At 40.0% G+C, this 21,748-nt stretch overlaps 1 protein-coding gene across 1 annotated transcript in view; it reads left to right on the top strand.

The window, feature by feature from the left end:
* NETO1 (neuropilin and tolloid like 1) overlaps positions 1-21,748 on the top strand; it is a 159,801-nt gene that overhangs the window by 123,871 nt on the left and 14,182 nt on the right. Inside the window, exon 11 of the mRNA XM_074985452.1 lies at positions 10,414-10,642. Within this exon, the coding sequence (XP_074841553.1) occupies positions 10,414-10,642 (229 nt within the window). The remainder of the gene's footprint in view (positions 1-10,413; positions 10,643-21,748) is intronic.

The following is a 21,748-nucleotide window of genomic DNA, read 5'->3' as shown; positions in this document are numbered from 1 at the left end:
ATTAAAAAGTCAGTTATGGTTTGATGTGAAATAATTTACCTGGGTCATTTTTCAGCCACCAAGTGAAAAGCGCATTATTGTTCAGCTTTACGGATCAAAATTAATTACTGATGGGTAGTACACGATTTCTTCTCTCTGAGTGGAATAACTTTGCATTCACCTGTTTTCACTCACCTCTTCAAATGTATTCACTTAAGTTGGTGCATTTTACCCATGATGTCAGGGCACAACCCCCATCAGCAGAAACTGCTTCAGAGGCTAGGCTTTCCAAACTATGGTATGTCTATATTATCAAGTTTTGATGAGAAAATTTATGTCAATATCCAAATGTTGACCAAAAAAAATTGCCAGAGGGTGATCACACATACTACCTCTGTTGACAGATCATGTCTACACTGCAGCCACCATCACTCTCATTGGCCATTTCTACACAGGCCACTTCCTTCGGAAGTGGCATGCTAATACAGGGAGCGAAATACGCTCATGAGGCATGGATGCAAATTCCCCGCGCCTCATTAACATAACACCACGTGATTTGGAGTCTGAAAGACCGTTCTTCTGGACTCCAAATGCCGAGTAGAAGTGTGGCCCGGGGGGGTAGGAGGGCTTACAGAAGGAAGTCCTCCTTCCGGAGGCCCGTTCTTCCCAAAAATTTTTGGGCAGAAGGGGCCTCTGGAAGAAGGACTTCCTTCTGGAAACCCCCCCGGTGGCCACGCTTCTACACGGTGTTTTGTAATCCAGAAGAACAGTCTTCTGGACTCCAAATCATGTGACATTATGTTAATGAGGCACGGGGAATTTTCATCCATGCCTCATTAGCATATTTTGTTCCCTGTATTAGCATACCACTTCCGAAGGAAGTGGCCTGTGTAGAAACAGCCATTATGTGCAATGCATTTTGGGTATATATTTCACAGTGCAACACTGTGGGAAGTTAGAGGTGATCCCTGATCATCTTGGGATTCCTTCTGAGTTCTCCCACTCCCTCAGCAGCAACTAGGAGTGGCATCATGAGTTCCTCTGTGAGCTCCCCAGGCCGAGGAATGTCAAAGCAGCAAATGAATCTGCCCCGCTCCTCTCCTGCCCTGTGACCCGCAGCAGTCTGCCTGTCACTGTGTTTCTAGTGCATGGTAAACAGGAGCAGTACAATGGTTTGTTCTTTGTTCCTCAAGTGGAACAGCTCAGTCAGCTGTCAGAAATTCCCTGGAGCTTTGAAAGGGGAGGGGTGCATGCCTACAGGGTAGTACAGGCCAAAGCACTGAGCTGAGCCATCAGGGTAGGTATTGTGGGATACTGGAGGAAGCCAGTTCTGTTAACAAACAAACAGAAGAGTCTACATTGCTTCTTTTTTAAAAATAAACAGAGGGAGAGAGAAAAAAGTCTTTTATGAGATGGATGATTTTTGTTGCTGGAATGAGTGATTTTTCCAACAAAAGATGCATTGCAGTGTGAACGCTTTCATTGTTTTGTTGCTAAAGGGCAGTTTTTAGCAACAAAACTTGGTAGTGTGGCTATACTACATGAGGGCTATGTCTACACTAGAGAGTTTTGTTGGCAAAACCGGTGATTTGTCAACAAAACACTCAGAGCTGCCACATTGCAAATGCATTCTGTCAATAGTAAATTGACAGAATGCAGCACTTCCAATAACAGTGTTCTGCTGTTCTCCCAGGTGGCAGAATACCTTTCTTGACAGAATTGTTGACTAAAAGCCAGTGTGGACACTCCAGGGGGCCCTCCGTTAACAGATAGGGCTTCTGGAACACTGGGCAGCCCTGTTTGCTGTGCTTCTGGTTGGCCGTTCTGTCAAAAGAGTGGCTGGGCAGTTTGGCTGCTCTCCGTTGACAGAGCAGATCAACAGTATAATCAGCTTTCGTTTGTGGCCACAATTTGTTGACATAAGATTTTCAAAAGATATCTTCTGACAGTAGCTTCTGTCAACAGATAACTGTAATGTAGACATAGACCTTGTCTCTGTGTGCACACCGACTTGGCAAAACTGGGAGATAAGCCATTGTGTGTTATTCCAGAGCAGAATGAACAGAATGTACCTTCCTATTATAACATTTGGCATTCAGTACCCAAAATGAAAAGTTGTCTGAATGGTACATAAAATTGGATGACTGATCTATGGCAGCCTTTCTTTATCAGTAAAAGCTTGGGGAAAATGTTAAGTAGTTGTGTGGCAAAGGAAGGAGCAGGATTATTTAAGTTCCTATTTATTAGGCTGTTTTTTGTATAATTGCAATATAAATACAAGATTTCTGTTAAATAGATGGGATTCCCCAGGTCTGCTAGAATAAAGAGCTGTGGATGATGTTCATTGTGTAGAGTGAAAACAATTATTGCACCATAATGCAAAACTAGTTGAGTATCAGCCAAACAATCAAAAATACAAAACAACAACAACAACAACAAAACCCAAAATATTTAGGCTTTCCTAATGCAGGACTGCTCATGGAGTTGTCATAGTCTGCAGAATAAGTTAGGGTAGCTCCTAGTGCTGCTCTGATTTATAGCAACTTTGCACAGATTGCCTTTGTTGTGTTCCACAGTTCAGAATGGGGAGCATGCAAAGCGCTTGAGCCATTCAATCCATCTCATCCTAGATATGCTCCTACGCCCAGGATTGTACAGGAGGGAGGCTTAGGTTCACCTACACCACTCAGGTACAAGGGAAAGTCACTGCAGAAGGAGACCAGGTGTACAGGATTTTGAAGTTAGGTCAAGAGTGAAAGGAGCTTTTCTTTCACGTGCATTATTCCTGGCAGCTGCAGAAATCCTTTTTATTATGCACTTTGTTTTGGTGTCTTATAGAGAACTGATTCTCTGCACACTCGTATCGACAGATATTCTGGGAAATGATCTGAAATGTTTCCGAACCTGCCTTATCAATTATATTGTCAGCCCAAAACTTTGGTGAATGATTAAAAAAGAACTCATCAAAAGTAATTCACAATGGAGAGATTATAATCTGACTGGTTTACTGAGTTATATATTATTTGTAGTTTACAATCTTTCCTTTCCTTTCATACATTCCATCAGGGCTTTCTGTTACATTCTGGTCTAAATAAAAATAGTACAATTTGCCCAGCATAGTTTTTTTCAATATAATGATAAAATACAAAACTTAAAGGTGACAAAACAATTATTTAAATCATAATGCGATCAGCAGATATAAATTATATATGCTTCAGCTGCAGTGAAGCTTTATCATTTTTGTTGCTAATAGCACTGGCATTTGCAGTGACATCTAAAAGCTTGATAAAAACTAATACGCTAAAATTGTGCTCATATGTTTTCCCTGACCCCTGATTCCCCCAGTAGAATATGAAATAGGTGATTTTACAGAAAATAACTTAATTTAAATTTTCCATGCTTCTGTCAGGAAAAAAATAAGATACAGTGGCTATGTTTATATTGTAGTGTTCAATTGAATAAGACTTCACAATGCTAAATATGGTCATGTGCAAGGGCTTTCTTAAAATAGTAACTACCCAATCCCTTCACATTGGGGGTTTGGTCACTGATTTCAAGGACCTGAATGGAGGCTGGAGAAGGCATTACATGTATGTTAAAGGATTCTGTTAACTTATGTGTAAAAGTTTTGTATGTACCGGTATTACAAGTAGCACAATCACAATACATGAGATTAGAAAAATAAGAAAAAAATCTCTCATTTTCATTTGGACCACTTTAAACCTGACCCTACATTCAGTAAAACCAATAAATATCTTGCTGTTGACTTTAATGGGCTTTTGATTGCATTGTGAGTTAACAAAGTCAGTTTTACTCTTTCTTCCAGTATAATCAGTTTGCTAGTCAGCTTCCACTATTTGTGTAGGTGTTTTGCACATCATCAGGTTAGAGAAATACAGGAATAGGTCATCATAAAACCACACAAATTAGCAAAGGTAAGCAAAAGCAGGTATGGTACTTGAGATTATTTTTAGCTCTTATTTTTTAATTGAGCAGTTGTTAAGTTGTCAGAGCCCTTTTAAGTGGGATTCTGTTTTTAGGAATAAATACTCTGACTAGCTCAGGACTTTGATCTTGTGAAGTGCTGTGGGACTGATCCAAGCTCAACTGGCGTCAAAAGAAAGGTGCTGATTGATTTCAGTGAACTTTGGATGGTTATCTCATATGAGGTTCTGAGAGCACTGAACTTTTGTGATGGCCATAAAGGCCCTATCTATGCTACCCCAATCTTTTGAAAGATGATCTTCTCAAAGATCTTTTTGAAGGAACACATCCACACTCATTAAAGCAGAGCAAAAGATTGATCTGCTCTTTCAATAGAGAGCATCCACACAGCCCCTGATCTTTTGAAGGAATGGGCCAAGGATTGAAAAAATCCGGCACCATGAGGACTGCTCTTTTGAAAAAGGGCCTGATTTATAAAAGAACTTGCTAGTGTAGGTGCGGCCAGAGGGTTGAAAGCGTGTGCAAACTTGCAGGATCAGATCTTCCTTGGCTTTCATGTGCAAATCTTCAGTTTGTTGCTGGAGCTTCTGTCATTTGTATTCAGGATTGACGTACCATTTTAACCTTAATATTTTAATTCAGTGCTTCAGTGTTGCTTTCTGACCAATCTGTATTTGCAAAGCCAAGCAGGACTCACAGTAGTACCAGCAATGCCAGACCTAAGGTCCTGTGAATGAAAACAGAATTTGGACTAGAAAAAATATTTCATTTATGAACATGATTGTTGCCTTATTTGAAAGCAACAGGGAGTTAAAAATCCACATTATCATCCTGTTTTTATGTTTTCTGCCATATTAAATTAACGTTTAGAAACAGTCTATTTTTTTATAAGGCTAAAGGGAGATAAGCCTCTGGAGGTCTTTAAAACAGAAGCCTGCAGAAATAAAGAGGCCCTTGTGAACCAAATGCCTACAGTGAATGAACAAAGAAGTTTCACTGAGTGTTAGAACGTATGAGAATGGTACTAAGTAATAGTGATGAAAATTAGCCCTGATTTTATTTTGTCATGAATGAAATCTGTTAGCCCCAATTACTGAAGGGAATTCACTGGGATTTTCTTTTTCTCCATGAGGCAAATTATAGTGTTACTGTGATTATGTAGCTTTTAGAATAATGTGTTTGGGTTTTTTGGGGGGAGAGTAGGGGTGGGGATGGGAAGTTGGCCTGAAAGTTTCAGCCATACTTTCACACCCCCTTTCCTTGTGGAGAATACATTAGGGGTATGAGCATAGTTCTTAACTGCAAGGATGTGTTGAACTCACTCTGGGCTTCCCTCTCAGAGATTCACATGTGAGTGTGGATCTATACAAGCATATTGGTAAACCACTGCCTGCAGCCCCCAGGAGAGGATTTTGGTGACACTGCTCACCACACCTCTGCCAGCCAGCTCATGATATGACATGGGCTCTGACCTCAGCCCTGTATGTTGCCATTCCCCTTCATGATAACTTGAAACCATAGTTCGGGTCTAAGGTGGAGGAGTGTGAGAGGAGCATAAGAAAATAAGATTAACATTGAAGTCTCCATCCTGATCAGGAGGTTATGCAGAGCTACATTAGTGCAGGACGAGCACTGGGGAAGGCAGAGGCATTGTGCTACAATTTCTGTGTCCTTCTCCTTGCACACAGGAGGTGAGCAATCTGCTTGGTTCAGTAGAATGTGACAGATTGCACTCCACAAGATATGAGCCATCAGTGTAGAAGTGGCATGATTTTTTCTATCCCTTTTTTTTCAGAGTATTGCTTTGACATGGACATATGCTTCCCAGAGCACAGGGGCTGCTACTGATGGCATGCTCTCCGCAATCTTTCATGGTGGGAAAGAATTCCTCTTTGCCTGTCCCAGCTTCAGAGGAATGCCCAGGAGACACTCACAATTTTGTCCTTTAAAAAAGAGTAGTAACACATGATTGCCTCACCATCTGCTGGTAGCTTGAAGAGGTCTGGCTAGATTTTGCTGGAGATTCTATTGCTTGTTTCCAGCTCCTCCTACAGATGTGCTGAGCAGTGTTCCCTGTAATCTGTGCTCTTGTGATGCTGCTCAGGAGCAATTCAAATACCAACCAGCTGATGTGCAGAGTGTCCACTGCTAGGTTTAATGTTTCTATTGGTGGTGCACTTTGCATGCACCAAGGCATGTTTGAAAAAATTATTCTGCACTTGGATGGAAAAATATCTGCACATGGGTGGAAAAGATTAGAAGGAACATCTGTGCTGAGTCTTCCTAGCAAACAGAAGCTTTATAAAATACTGGATACAAAGTAGTCTGTACCAGAGGCTAATGCTATTTAAGAAGTGGAGGAGAGGAATTAAAGCAACTGTGGGGACTATTATCCCCAACAGGGCTAGAGAAACCAGCTATCAGCAATAGATGAACACCTCAAGTAGTTGGGGGGAAAGAAGAAGTAGGAGAGGTATGAAGAAATTGAAAACCAGAGAGAAAGAAGATGAGGTATTTAGGCAGCATTCAAGTGCAGGGAGATGGGAGCCAGGGGAAGAGTTGAGCAGAATAGTTAGTAAGGAGGTGAAAGTAAAAGCAAAACATAGTGGCTCTGTCTACACTTGCATTCCTCTTTCAAAACAGGCATGTAAATGAAGGAAATCAAAAATGCAAATGAGGTGCAGATTTATAAAATGGGCACCTCATTTACATATTCTTCTTTCGAAAGAGCTTCTTTCAAAAGAAGAAAAGCTTTGTAGACGTGGCTCTTTTGAAAGTAAACCTCATCTTCAAAAGAACCCTTCTTCCCTTTTTTTATGGGGTTTATTTTCGAAAGAGCCTCATCTACACTGCTTTTCTCCTTTGGAAAGAAGCTCTTTTGAAAGAAGAATATGCAAATGAGGCACTGCACATGTAAATCTATACCTTATTTGCGTTTTCAATTTCCCTCATTTGTATGTCTCTTTCAAAAGAGGAATGCATGTGTAGACACAGCCCCAGTGAGAATAACTTTTTAGAAATATGCTTTTAATACATACATAAATGTATCTTAATTGCTTCTTTGCCTCGTAATAATTGTAGTGGTTGCCCCAAGGATGGATTATACATACTCATGGGTTAATGGAGATGTTCCTCAAGACATTATGCCTTAAAAATATCAGTGTAATGAAGAACATTTGGCAACACACAAAAAAGAGCAATGTAACAGTTCTTCAGTCAACTTCACAATTAATTGTGTGTTACATGCAAAGGACAGTCCTGTAAATAGAATGTTATGAAATAATGTTTTGCAGAAAGAAGAGTTTGTGGATTAAATCATGTGTTTCATTTTATAGCTTAACCAAGCTAAAGTCTCATCAATGCGTGGTTTCTTTTATAAAATCCAGCTAGACTGTTTGGCTGCGTCTACATGTGCCGCTTCTTCCTGAAGCGGCGTGGTAATGAGCCATCTGAAAGATGCTAATGAGGTGCAGATGTAAATTTCCTGCAGCTCATTAGCACATGGGCACATGATTCGGAGTCCAGAAGAAGCTCTTCTGGACTCCAAAATAAGCTCTTCTGGACTCCAAAATACATGTGCAGATGCATGGCCCGCGGAGTAAAATCTTCCTTCTGGAAGCCCCTTTTTCCCCAAAATTTTGAGGACTCTCCTTTGCACATAACACACATCCTTGAAGCAACCACTACAATGATTACAAGGCAAAGAAGCAATTAAGATATATTTATGTAGGTATTAAAAGAGTATTTCTAAAAAGTTAATCTCACTGGGGCTGTGTCTAAAACGTGCATTCCTCTTTTCAAAGAGGCATGCAAATGAAGCTCTTCCAGACTCTGAATCACACAGCCATATGCTAATGAGGCATGGGAAATTTACATCCACACCTCATTAGCATCTTCTGGATGGCTCATTACCATGCCACTTTCAGAAGAAGTGGCACATGTAGACTGAGACTTCAGGAATATAAATTACTTTAGAACAAGTTATGTAAATTGTTTGGAATTTAATCCTCTCAGACATGCTCATCACTGTATTACCACTCCAGAACAGCCATCGGGGAAGATCTTGAGTTAGTGTCTGGAGAATGGGATTGGAGGTGAGGGCTTCTAGCTTATCATTCTGATACTGAAACACTTTTACTGTGTGACTCAGTTTCCTCATTTGTAAAATAGGAATATTAACAGTCACAAGAGTGTTGCTGTGATCAGTTAATGTTTGTATTCCATATTTTAAACCTGTGATCAAATATACTGTGTACATAAACCAATGTGCACTATTATTATTAAAATATGGTTTAGATGAATATAATGAAATCAAGAAACCTTATTTTCATGCTGTGGTTTGAGGAACACAAATCCTGTTAAGAACAGCATTCTTTAAAGGGACACTAGTTAAAAGGTGTAAAGAGTATCACACATTCCAATACTGTATTTTAAATTTAATAGGTGTTTTGGACATTAACACTGTGAAATGGCAGGGTGCTAAATAGAGTTCTTCATTCTAATCAACAGGGCTACATTTACACCAGAGAGTTTTGTCAACGAAACTGGTTTTTTTTCAACAAAACTCATGATGTCTACACTAGAAGCATCTGACGACAGACATTACTGTCGACAGGATAATCTCAACAGAACCTGTGTTAACAGATAGCATCTACACACAACTTGCTCTGTCGACACAGAACTGCCAGACTGCATTGTTGTCTGGTGCCGGAAAGTGGAATGGCAGCTCTGCAAATAGGGCTCCCAGGCAACTGGAAGTCCTCTCTGTGAACAGAAGTGTCCACACTGCACTTTCATCGACTGTACTATCTCCAGAGATTGTCATGCCTCAAATTTTTGAGGGATAATAATGTAGAGGAAAATGCAGAGTTATAATGATACTTTGTCGACAGAATGCTTTAAGTGTGTAGACAACCCCTGAGTTATGTCGACAGAAGACCCCCATCTGTCGACAAAAATCTCTAGTGTAGACCCAGCCATGGAGCATCTATGTACAAAATGCATTTTGTCGACAGAAACTGTCAACAAAAAGCCATGTATACACTCCAGAGGACCCTTTTGTCGACAGAGCAGATCAAAAGATCAATCCACTTTTGTGTGTAGCTGTGATCCGTTAACAGAAGTTTTGTTGGAATATCTCTTCTGGCAGTAACTTCTGTACACAGATGCTCCTACTGTAGATGTAGCCTAGGAATTTTGAAAAATGAGTGTCTTGAAATCTAGATTCCTTCAGATTCCCTGGGAGGAGTTATTTATATACTTTTCCAAAGCCACAAAAATATAGATCATGTGCTTCTCCCCTTCTGTATTTTCATGGGAAGAACTAGTTGAAGGTGAGATTTGTTTGTGCAGAAAGTTCACTGAGGAGAGAATTAATATGCTTTGCAAAATAAGGCATCGGTTTTTGTGTTTTTATTTTGAAATAAAGATGCAGCTTTGAGATATGTTCAGTCAGTGGGTTTAAATACGTATATAGGTTGGACTTTTTACCTATTTCTGCTGTACCGTCTCACTTTCTTCATTTTTTTCCTCTGTTGAGCTGGTTTTTCTGTGTGTTCTAGTTGTGTATCATTTTCCTGCCTGACCTTTGATTTATCTATCTATTTATTTATTTATTCTTAGTACTGCCGTGTTTGATTTTGGTTTAAGTTATTAGCAAAGTCTCTCCAATCAGTAACATGGATTTCCCTGTTGGAGGGCGTATAGATTTTAATCGAGGATAAGTTTTCCTTAATTATTCACAAACATATCTACTGACCTCTTTAGCCAGAATGATTGTTTTAGTTACACTTAACAAGATGGCTTAAAATTCCAGAAAAAGCTATTCCTCTTTTATTAAAGCCTTAAAGACACTATTTAGATTAATGTCACAGAAACTCTGTTGGTTGCATCCCTGTTGACTTTACAGTAGGGACTTTGTTGAAAAAGAGTGAGATGGTGGCTAGACTGTTTGACAAAACATGAAAAGATAATCTTTGGGTTGTGAATGGCTTCTAGATTCTCACTTCCTGAATCAGTGGAGTTTAGCCATGTCACAGGGATGACACACACTGACTCCCTGGAGGAAGTTGCAAGTATTTGCCTTATTGTTCTCCTGGCTGGGTGAGTTATTGAACAATATTGTGTCAGTACCGGAAAAAGTTTCTGACCTGTCATCAGGCTGGATGATTAGAAGGAACAGTTGCTTCTCCTAAAAGGGATATATTTAGGAGTTAAAATTGGAAGAGATGGTCTCCACATAGGGAAGAAAAGAAGCATTGAGATTTCATCTGGACTAGACTTTAAAAGAAGGCAAAATGTAATGAAGGGTAAACAGTGCTCAGTTACTGTATTCGAGCAAATAGAGTAAAAGTGATCTGTGTTGTCACCTCAATAGCAACATGATGGCGATCTGATTAGAGTTCAAGTGATTGCTTTTTATCACAGGGAGATATGTATGCATTTATGCTTCTATTTTAGTTGATAAATTTCATTGTTGTTGTTTTTTAGATCTATTTACGGTTCTTGGACTATGAAATGCAGAATTCTAATGAATGCAAAAGGAATTTTGTGGCTGTCTATGATGGAAGTAGCTCGGTGGAGGATTTGAAAGCTAAATTTTGTAGCACAGTTGCTAACGATGTGATGCTGCGTACAGGTCTTGGGGTAATCCGCATGTGGGCAGATGAAGGCAGTCGAAACAGCCGTTTCCAGATGCTCTTCACATCTTTCCAAGAACGTAAGACTCTAAACACTCTATCTTTCAGTAGATGTAAGTCTCCTAAATTGTTAATGACACTTTTTTTCACACAGAGTAAAAAATGGAAGGTAGTTCCTATTGAAATTGCCAAGAAGGTTTTATTCCATATGTTACACATTTTAATGATTTCTGAGACAGTGAGTAGAGAACAGGACTGGGAAGCAGGATATTATTCCTTACAATGAATTTTTCTATGACTTTGGGCAAGTCTCTTGGCCTCCGCCTACCTCAATTTCCATTTATTTAAGATGAGGTGAGTTAAGGTAGATAACCCCAATACAGACAATAGCAGTAACTTGTAGCTGGATAGCCAGAATTCCACAAATAAAAATATTTGGTTTACTGGAAAGCCATCAATGACTAGAATGTACAAAGAATTCAAACAAATATATTTTTCATGTGCATTCTACATGTATTCTACGATGAAGTAATCAGACTTTGGAGGTGAACCTTTGTAATGCATTAACTTGACCCTGATTAAAAATTTCTGATGTTCTACTGGCCTCCCAGTTGTGTTTGTCACAGTTGTCTCATGCTGTAGCTTTAAGAGTAGTTCGTGTTTCTCTTATCTATAAATCAACCGAAGTCTGAAATACAGAGATTCCTCTGAGATGATACTGCTCTTTGTTTTGTTTCTATGGCTGGAGCAGTCTTGAATATTCAAGGTCTGATTCACTGGAAAACCGAAAAAAAAATCTTTCGCTGTTACCTTAGAAACAGAGAATAGGCACTGAAGAGTCACTGCTTCACAAGGACTGAAGAGTAATGCATATGAACATAAACCTATGACCAAAATTTGAGCAAACATATGTTTACAAAGCTCTGAAATTCAGTCATAACCAGGGGAAACCAATTTTTTTAAATATATTCCATGAAATCTTGAAACAGTTCTCTAAGCCTGGCTCATCCAAAAAAACAAAACAACAACAACAACAATGAAACAAACAAAAAAAAAACAGAAAAGCAAGTAAACAAAACAAAAAACAAACAAAATACCACCATCACTAACAAAGATCATATCTATAAAAGCTGACGAATACCCACTTTATAATTAAAAATGGGCATTGGGCGTTAGACTATATTCTGGCAGGATGGTTGAAAATATTTCCTTGTTGTAGTAACTGGTCAGTTTTCCTCTAAACTGTCACAGTCATGTTACAGTCTTAGCACACATTAAAGGCTAAATTCATGTGGACCATGTCAGTAGGCCAGAGGTGGTTATGGACCTAGATAATTGTTGTTAGGTATCTAAGATCAAAGCTAAAGTAGATGTCTGATATGTCAACTATAAGATGCAAAACAGAGGGATGAAAACAAAAAGCAGTCAAGTAGCACTTTAAAGACTAGCAAAATTGTTTATTAGGTGAGCTTTCGTGGGACAGACCCACTTCTTCAGATCATAGTCAGACCAGAACAGACTCAATATTTAAGACACAGAGAACCAAAAACAGTAAGCAAGGAGGACAAATCAGAAAAAGATAATCAAGGTGAGCAAATCAGAGAGTGGAGGGGTGGAGGGGGAGATCAAGAATTAGATTAAGCCAAGTATGCAGACGAGCCCCTATAGTGACTCAGAAAGTTCCCATCACGATTTAAACCATGTGTTAATGTGCCGAATTTGAATATAAAAGCCAGCTTGGCTGTTTCTCTTTGAAGAGCAGTGAGATGAAAAGTTGAAAAGATGAAAAGGAATGAAAAGTTTGTCTTTTAGTGTCTCAGAGAAATGATGAGATGGTCCACACTGAGAGGACAAGATTTGCAGCTTCCCCAGTCATACATAATTCAGCAACACAAAGATCATGGAAAGGAAAACCAGAAGAGTAGGCGTGGAGACCTGAGTCGCCACTGTTAGATTAACCCAGAAGAGGAAAAAAGGCAGTTTGTTAACAGAATAGGCCATGAATTTTTCCATGTGTGTTCTTCATTAATCTCTGCAGTTTAGAAAGGGTCTGACGTTTTTATGTATTTGTTTCATATATTCATAGACGCAATGATGAGTGGCAAATGTTTTTATATGTTGTGATCCTTGTCAAAAAGTGACATGGTTCCAAGTTAACCTTCCAAGGCCCATTTCATAGAATGCCATGTTCACTCCTTGAAATACGTACTGTTATGGTATTAGTTTTCATTATGAAATACATTGTGTTGTGGCAATGGTCCTGATGGTTTCCACTTATAAGGAGATATTGCTTTATGCCTCGGTTTCTCATTAGAATTAATTATTTAGGCCCAGTAGCTTTTTGGGTACTGGCCATTAATTCTATATACAGAAATCTGAAGGAAGGTTTTGCCTGCATTCTGTTTGTGTACCTGTATTCCAGGACTATATAAATAAAATAAGTTTATCCTTGGAAGATACAATTCTACATCACAGATTTCTTCTTCCGTACTAGACCCTGCATTTCTGCTATTGCTCTGCAAGGGAATGACGCTAGTATCACTGGTCAGACTAGTCTGAAGTAAGGGAGACAGTATCATGCAAAAGAATCTAATTTAATTGTACCAACAAAACTGAGTGACTGCCTCTAATGTGACAGAAATAGTAACAGAGATGCTTAGCACTTCAGTATAAACAAAGAAGAATCATCAGGTGCACCAAATACCATTGAGGTTTGTCTGTTTAAGCTCTGTTCAATTCATCTAGCTATAGTCCAGTCCCATGTTCTGTTCTCTCAAAATGTGCCTTCCCCATGCTCCAGTAGTATTTAATAATTTCCGTATGTGATAGTGACTGCAGCACACTTCAAAATAAAAAAAAAAAAAGAATTTGTGTTTAAAATCAGAATAAAGGGACAAAATGAAAAGGGTGAAAAGAAAAAAAAAAAGGTTAGTTTGCATGTTCAGGTGAGACATGAAAAAACTGTTATTCCCTGAACTATCCTTATAAATATTACAGGCGTTTCCTTCCCCACCTACTGACTGTTCACTTCACCTATGTAAACTCTGACAGTGATCTCCACCCTGATCAATGACAAGCATTCTACCTGCAGACATCTATAACCATGTCGGTGAGCTTGCTTCTAAAGAGACACGCCTATGCGTTCACCTACAAGCAGACTCTCAGAACCTGTATCTATGAATAAGAGAAAATTCCTCTAGAGGAACAACAGACAAGAAGATTATTCTATCACTTTTGACAGCTATTTATTAGTACTCCATCCCTCTATCTATAATCCTGAGTGCATTGAACATGCCTGCTAATGAGGGAATCTCCTTCCTCCAGCCTCCATCAGAAAATAACATCCATTCACCTACCTTTATCGCCACCCTCAGATTTAAAAGCTAGCATTGAGCACTTTAGAAGTCCTATTATGCTTTGCAGTCTTAAAGGGAGATTCTACCATTCTTCCTAGTTTCTTTCTCTAAACACATTTTCTGATAGTGGAATATAGCACCAGGTTGACTCGTGTAGTGAAACCAGCTAAGCGCATCCTTTCAGCCAAACTAACCTGTCCGAGGAGGAGAGCCCTGTGTAAAGGCAATCTGCCAATGGAATAGAAACAGTATAGGGAGTCTATTTATTTTCATTATGTCAGTTCATAACCAAGCAAGCGTTTAGTACTGTATGTATACTTAGGCCACATGTACACTTGCAAATTCTTTTGAAATAGTTTTTGAAAGAAGGGGATATTTCAAAATATCCAATGGAGCGTCTACACACAAAGGCCGTTTCTACACATGCCCCTTCCTCTGGTAGTAATGAGCAGCCCAGAAAATGCTAATGAGGCACAGATGTAAATTTTGAGGAAGAGGGGGCTTGCAAAAGGAGGATTTCCTCCTGAGAGATCCCCGTGGGCTGCACATCTACACCGATATTTTGGAGTCCAGAAGAGCTTCTTCCGGACTTTGAATCAAGTGGCCATATGCTAATGAGGCCTCGGAAATTTACTCCATGCCTTATTAGCATTTTCTGGGCTGCTCATTTGTGTAGAAGTGGCCAAAAGGTGCTCTTTTCAAATCAAAAGAACTTGTTGCTCCTTTCCAAAGCACTTTTCCTCTCCTGTTTGAAGGACAGAGCTTTCTTTCATAAGCTTCCTTCAAAAGAAAATGTGTGTAGATGCTCCGCAGGCCCTTTTTTTTTTTTGGGGAGAGTAGTCCTCATGGTGCCTGATTTTTTTATCCCTGTCCCGTTCTTTCAAAAAAGCGGGGGCTGTGTGGACTCTCTCTTTTGAAAGAGCAGATTCTTTTTTTGTGTATGGGTGCACACTTTCGAAAGAAGTTCTTTAAAAGGAGATCTTCTGGAAGGACTTCTTTCAAAAGATCACTGTAGGGATCTGTAGTGTATATGTATCCTAGGGGTACTACCAAATGATTTAAATCTGGTTTTGCACTCACAGTACTAGTGTGAATTAGAAATAAGGCAATTGAAAATGATGGCATTAATCATCATCTGGAAGATCACATCCACGCACAAAAAAGAGGATTGAAAAGAGAGCGTCCACACAGCCTCTGCTCTTTTGAAAGAACAGGCCAGGGACTGAAAAATCCAGTGCTATGAGGACTGCTTTTTCAAGGGAAGGGCCCCCAGAGCATCTAAACACACTTTTTCCTGAAATAATCTTTTGGAAAAAGTCACTCTTCCTGATCTTGGATTGGAAGACAGCTCCCAGAAGAGACTTGCAATTTCTGATTGAAAGGGGACATTTTGTGTATAGACACTCTGTGTCTTCTTTTGGAAGAGGGACTGATTTTTGGAAGGACTTGCTAGTGTAGATGCAGCCAGTGAGAAAAGTCTCTGCCTTGAAGAGCTTAGCTGTAAATAGGCATGCTACTCTTGTGCCTTCCCTCTAGCACAGTAGGAGAAAAAGAGTTTGAGACACCCTTTGCCTCACTGATCTTCAGCTGATTTCTGGCACTAGAGGGGACATTCTGTAGCTGCCATAACTATGAGGATCTCCTAGGCAACTCTAACATAGAGCAGGTTGACTGACCGTGTTTCAGAGCTGTCAGGAAAGAATGCCTGTGAAGGGTTAACAGAGGGCTCTCTGCAGGGGATGATCAGGTAAGCCAATGGGAGGAAGAGAAATTCTTTTAAATTGTGAACAATTGTAGGCTGAGTCATCTTTGTCTGTGTCTGCCACTAGAGCAGGGAGAGACCAAAAATGCTTGAATGAATCCAGTAAATCTCCTGGCCATGTTATAATCATCACAAGGGTATGTGAGTAGAAAGGAAATGTTTAATTAGGTGAGATCAGGTTATTTTTTATTTTTTGGATTTGGTGATGGACTTCAAGGCTGATTAATTTTTGATTCTTTCCACTGTACTCTGTAACTTTTAAGATGAATCTCAGGGAAGTAATTCTCTGTGCTGCAACCAGAATATTTTGAGTTGTTTTCTCTCATTTTGTGAATAAATTATTTTAAGACAATGACTTGATTCCTGTGTTTTAGAGAAGGGTCAATTTATATTCATTCATTAGACTGAAAGGTCAGCTATCAGATTACAGTTCTTTGTTTCCAAGCTCTGTCCTAAGGGAGGGTTAAGATCTTGGGGTTACGCCACAGGGAGATATCCTAAATGTGTCTACCTGAGCTGAAGGGGGTTTTTCTCACTTGGGGTTGGTAGCAATTACCCACCCCCCAGGGTCAGGGAATCTGTCTATGGGGACCTTTTTTAAGCAGACCCTTTAAAGGCATGATATTTTTAAGGTTTTTGCGGAGCCCCACTTTCTGCACTTGGAGTGTCAGAGATGGGAGGCAGACCTGACAAGAGCTATACCAGGACTGGGGATAAACTAAGCTAGTGTTTCTCAACCTTTTTTTATAAAATACCCTTTTTTTTAAAAATGTAAGTACCCCCAGATTTCTCTCGCATACTTCTAAGCACACACATGCCACCATTTGTGAAACATGTTTCAAAACCTCAGATTACCTAACTATAGCCTTTTCAGGAGTCAGATCTGTTTTGCATACCACCAAGTTACACCTCACTTAAAACCTACTTACAAAAACATGCAAAATTATCACAGAAGACTACTACTGAAAAGTGGCTGGATTTCTACCATCTTATTAGCAGATAAATGAATTGGAGTAGAACTATTGTACTTACATTTCAGCATAAGGCATATGAAACAATAGAAACAAGTAATTCTGAATGAACTTGTAGATTGTGCTGACTTTACTAATGTTTTTAATGTAGCTTGTTGTAAAACTAGGCAAATATCTAGATGAGATGCCATACCCTCCTGGGAGACTTCCCTGTATCCCCATGGGTACACGTACCCTTAATCTGTGCTTTTTTTCTACACAAAAATATTCCAGAACTTCAGCCCCAAATCACATCCCCAGCTCAATCCTCTGTGGCCACAGATCACTCTCTCTCCAGCCTCATTGCTCAACCTTCCCACGAAGCCCCAGGTCTATGCACCTCCCCGGCAAAATTCCCTGCACAGCTGTGTGGCCCTAGATCAACTCATCCCTTTCCTGGTCTCAACACCCCATGCAGCCCCAACTCAATCCACTATCCACTCAATCTCCTCATGGCCCCAGCTCAACCCACCCCACACTCAGCCCCTCTCCATGTCCATGTGGCCCAGGCTTAAACCCCACACAGCTGCACAGCCCTGGCTCAATATTCCCCACAACCCACCTCCTTCTCCAGCTCAACCCCCCACCCCACGGCCCCAGCTCAACCCATCTCCCACTCAGCCCACACCTTCACATGGCCTCATGGCCCCAGCTCAACTCTCCATACAGCTACAGCCTAGGCTCAAACAAGCCTTGCCTCCCTGCAGCTCTAACCCACTTCCAGTCTTAACCCCCACTCACCTTCCACAGCCCCAACCCACTTCCAGGTTTAACCTTCCCCAACTGCCCCCTGGCCAAAACCTAGGACTTATATTTCAAAATGAGCTCCACATGCTCCTGCTGCTTTCCCAGCTGTGCGGCTCTCCCACTGTACAGCTGAAGGAGCAGGAGTCAATGTAATTGGTTTACTGGTCTGACTGGCCATTAAGCCAATTAAATTGAGTTCTGCTCTTTCCTCTGCAGGCTGGGTGTTGGAGGCAAAGTGGCACCTTTTAAAAATGGCGCTAGGAAAAAAGGTGGTGGAATGTAGTTCTGCTCCTTTCCATAGGAAAAAAAAATTAAAAAAACCGAAAAAAAATACCCTCTCCCGGTTGAGAAACACTAAATTAAGCAACCTCTGTATGTATGATCTTGAGCTGCACTGTGTGCAAAACAATCAAACCCCAAGAGCTAGGGTGTACCACCTAATTCCACAGGAAAAAAAGTCATACTTCCTGATTGAGACATAGATTGAGTGTGCATATATAAAAAGAGCATATGTAGGTGCGTGTATTACAGTAAATGTATATGTGGTACTCCGCTGAACAATATGTTTGTGTGTGACTACGGGTAGTTGAAACTGTCCATAGATTATTCTTCAGACACTCCTGCTTTTCTGAATTTTTTTTCATGGTGCAATTTTTTTACATATGGAGCATTTTATGAAGTTTGAGTGAAATCTGTTCACTTGTTTTGAGTTAGGCAGACAGTGAAAAATAAAATATATGTTAGAGCCATCAGCTAGAGAAAATGGCTGTAGTCTGTTCTATTCAGGTGTGGCAAAATATGGAAAAAAAATCTTCAAACACTGAAACCTTCTAGTTTCCCTCCCAATTTATAAAATTAAAACAAAAATCAAATCAAATAATGGTTGCTGAACTACTGACTGTGTACTTGTAGGAGAACACAGGCAGTGAGAGAGATGAGATTTCAGGTTCTACTGACAGTTGCCCTGGTGTGACCCCCTTGACTTCATGTCTTACCTAATGGGTCTGCATTTCCTGGTGCAGTATTTTGGGTTACTGGTTATGCTACTGAACATGTATACTAATATAAATAGGCCCAATTCTGTTATTCCAGTTGACTTCAATGAGAAAGTCAGGGATGTACTGTATAACCTGTAACCTATAACAATATGGCTACCTCTATACAACAGAGATCTTTCGAAAGAAGCGTTCAGGAAGATCTCTTCCAAAAGACCTTCCTTCAAAGAAGCGTGTCCACACACATAAAAGTGGATCAAAAGAGTGATCTGCTCTTTTGAGTGAGAGCATCCACACAGCCCCTGCTCTTTCGAAAGAAGAGATAATGGATCAACAAATCAGGCACCATGAGGACTGCTCTTTCGAAAGAAAGGGCCTGCGGCGCATCTACACACCTTTTCTTTCTAAAGAAGCTTTCAAAAGGGGGTACTTTTCTTAAAATGGGAAAAGGAGAGCGATTTCAAAAAGAGTGCCACATTCCATTTACTTTCAAAAGAACGCTTTTTGTGTGGAGATGCCCCACTGGCTCTTTTGAAAGAGCCCCCTTCTTTTGAAATATCTTTCGAAAGAACTTGCTAGTGTAGATTCATCTTATATGTTGGTTGGAAAGGATGCAGAGTGGAGAGAAACCATATTTATCTAAACAAAAAGTCCTACTGATCTAATTCAAGGGCTATGTTAAGATCCTGCCTGATGAACAAGAGAAAAGTGTGACTGGAAGTTAATTAACCAAAACTGGTGTGTTAGACAGTAGGCTGAATTAGTGGATAAAATAAAAGGAGGAACCCACCCATCACTCTCTTTCATGATTCTCAAATAAAGAAGACTTTGGAAGAAACATTAGTGAAACTAATGCAACAATTAGTAAATGAAAGACTGGGAAATAGTCAGCTTCACCATCTTGGCTGCCCCTTTCATTATCTCCTGGGACTCCAGGATACAAGAGGCAATATTGGACCTTTAACGTCCTAATCCTGAGGGATATGCTGACCACAGTGAATCAGAGAGTGGGAGCTAGGTGGCACTACTGGCTATTGCTAAATACCAAACAGCATCTGGGATGTGAGACTTTATTGCTCCCCATCCTGCAGATGTTCTTTTCCTTCCATATCAAATGCCTTCTCTTTCCTATGTGTCTCTCCTTTTGATTTCTGTTTAAGAAGAGTCTGGACGCTGATAACAAAAATGATGCAACTAAAAGCAATGCTGTAAACAGCTTGATACCAATACAAATTTTCTTCATCACGGAGTGGCTGTTACACAGTGCTGTACCTCTGTTTTTTCACTAATGAGGTTGCAAATGGGTCAAAATCAGGGACAGTAGCTACACTCAGGCTGTGTCTACACTACAAAAATAACTTAAAACTTGCTAACTTCAAAGTACAACTTCAAAGTAAGCAACTTCTAAGTTAAATGTCTACACACACCTTATTTCGAAGTTAAACTTCAAAGTAGGGCACTACTCCATTCCCAGGAATGGAGTAAGGACTTCAAAGTTGGGCTCCCTACTTCAAAGTTATTGGAATAGTTACACATTAAATTATAAATAAAAAAAATGCTGGTGTTTATTTACTACTAGTCCTTAGCAAAATTCCCTTTTACTTACGTTGTTAGCTTTTTGGGAAGACATAATATTTCTGTCCTCTATATGTAAATTACCTTGCACAATGGGAGCTGGTCCAAGTTAACTTTGAAGTAAGGGAAAAAAAATGTGTGTAGACTCTCTGCTGTCTACTTCGAAATTAGGTTCCTAGTGTAGACACACCCTCACTGTCTTTTCTCTTTCCTTCTAAGTTTCTGGTTTTGTCTTCCAGGAAACACGACTGGAGTTTAGCAGCGGTAATAAAAATCCTATCTCCAGTCCTATCTCAGCTAACTTTTCTCTTCTCCTTTTCTACCAGACAGAGATGCATGATGCTATTTAATACTTTCTAAAACTATTAAATGTGATTTCCTTCTACAATGTCTATAACTGAGAGGAAAGGGAAGAAGGGCTATTGATAAAATGGAAGCTTTAATTAATACTTTATGTTTGAATTGTTTAGCTTTTTCCATTCATTTTCTATATATTGTTATTCAAGGTTTAAAAGGATTTGTTATGATGTGTTTCCCATGACACTAAGAAGGATCTGGTGATCAGAAGAAGGGCTTTCGAAAACTGAGGGGATCCTTTCGGAAGGTCCCGTCTCCACGGGTGGCGCACGATTTGAAAAGCCGCACTTTCCAGTCGCCGTGGCTGCCATTAAGCATATTCACTGCAGTGCCTCATTACCATATTTCGAACCTGCTCATTAACATGCCCCTTTCGAAAGGAAGGGGAACGTGTAGACCCAGCCCTAGTGCATTGTGATGTTTGCTATTGTAACAATTTTAATGGTACAAATAAAGTAGAAGACGTGGCACTGCTGACAGATTACTTCTCTCTGGAGTCTGAGAAGAGAAACTTTTCTCACTGTTTTGAGGATGATGGGAAGAGTACCTGAAATATTTTGCTTCTTGTGAGCTTGTAAAAAGAAAGCCCCTCTTCGCTAAGAAGGATCAGGGACTAAACAGTTCCAGGTGATCTACAGATGAAAATATAAGTATCCAGTGCACAGTGCTATAACTTATTTGATGTTCAGAGGGATTGTATCAAATATGCACTCACTTTCCAATACCAAAAATGGTGTGTGTGGTGGTGGGAGATAGAGTCACTTGCTCAACTTCTGGGGTTTCATCTGCATTGCAGAGATCATCCCTAGTGATCAAGATGAACCCTGGTGATCAACACCTAGTTTTGACCATCTGACTATGACCATGCCCAGTGCAAAACTTTGCCATTACTGCAGTCTTTGTTATTTTCTATGCACAACTGTGTCTCAGAGCATATCCCATGGCTCTTAGAGTTAAGACTCTTTTGACTGTTTGCTCATCAGCTATCAGTTGCAAGAGAACTAGGGGTCTGTCCTTCTGAAGAATTGTCTAAAGGCACTGGAGGACTGTTGGCCATTGAGCAATTTAGTCATCATCCTCACCACAAAGTGAGTTTCAGTTTGAGTTTAAAACAGAGCCCAGATTCTAATCTACACCCCCAGCTGGCCTGGTATTAAACACCTCCAAACATGGGTCAGAGGCTTTTCTGTGTGGATGGTAAGGAGGGAAGTATGGGCTAGAAAACAGACAAGAGTCTGAGTTAACTGTGTAGTGAAAAAGCATCCTAGGAGAGGAGGTGTGGTAGGGAGAAGAAAGAGGAAGAGCTGCTTCCCTGCTGTTTCTGAAGAGGGCAACCCTTTGAGAATTTTTTAGCCATCCCATGGTTTTATTTTCTTTCTTTCAG

Source organism: Carettochelys insculpta, chromosome 2 (assembly GCF_033958435.1).
Source record: "Carettochelys insculpta isolate YL-2023 chromosome 2, ASM3395843v1, whole genome shotgun sequence".
Taxonomy (NCBI): Eukaryota; Metazoa; Chordata; order Testudines; family Carettochelyidae; genus Carettochelys; species Carettochelys insculpta.
Note: the sequence above shows the minus strand (reverse complement) of the source record. Positions and strands in the feature narration are given on the sequence as shown.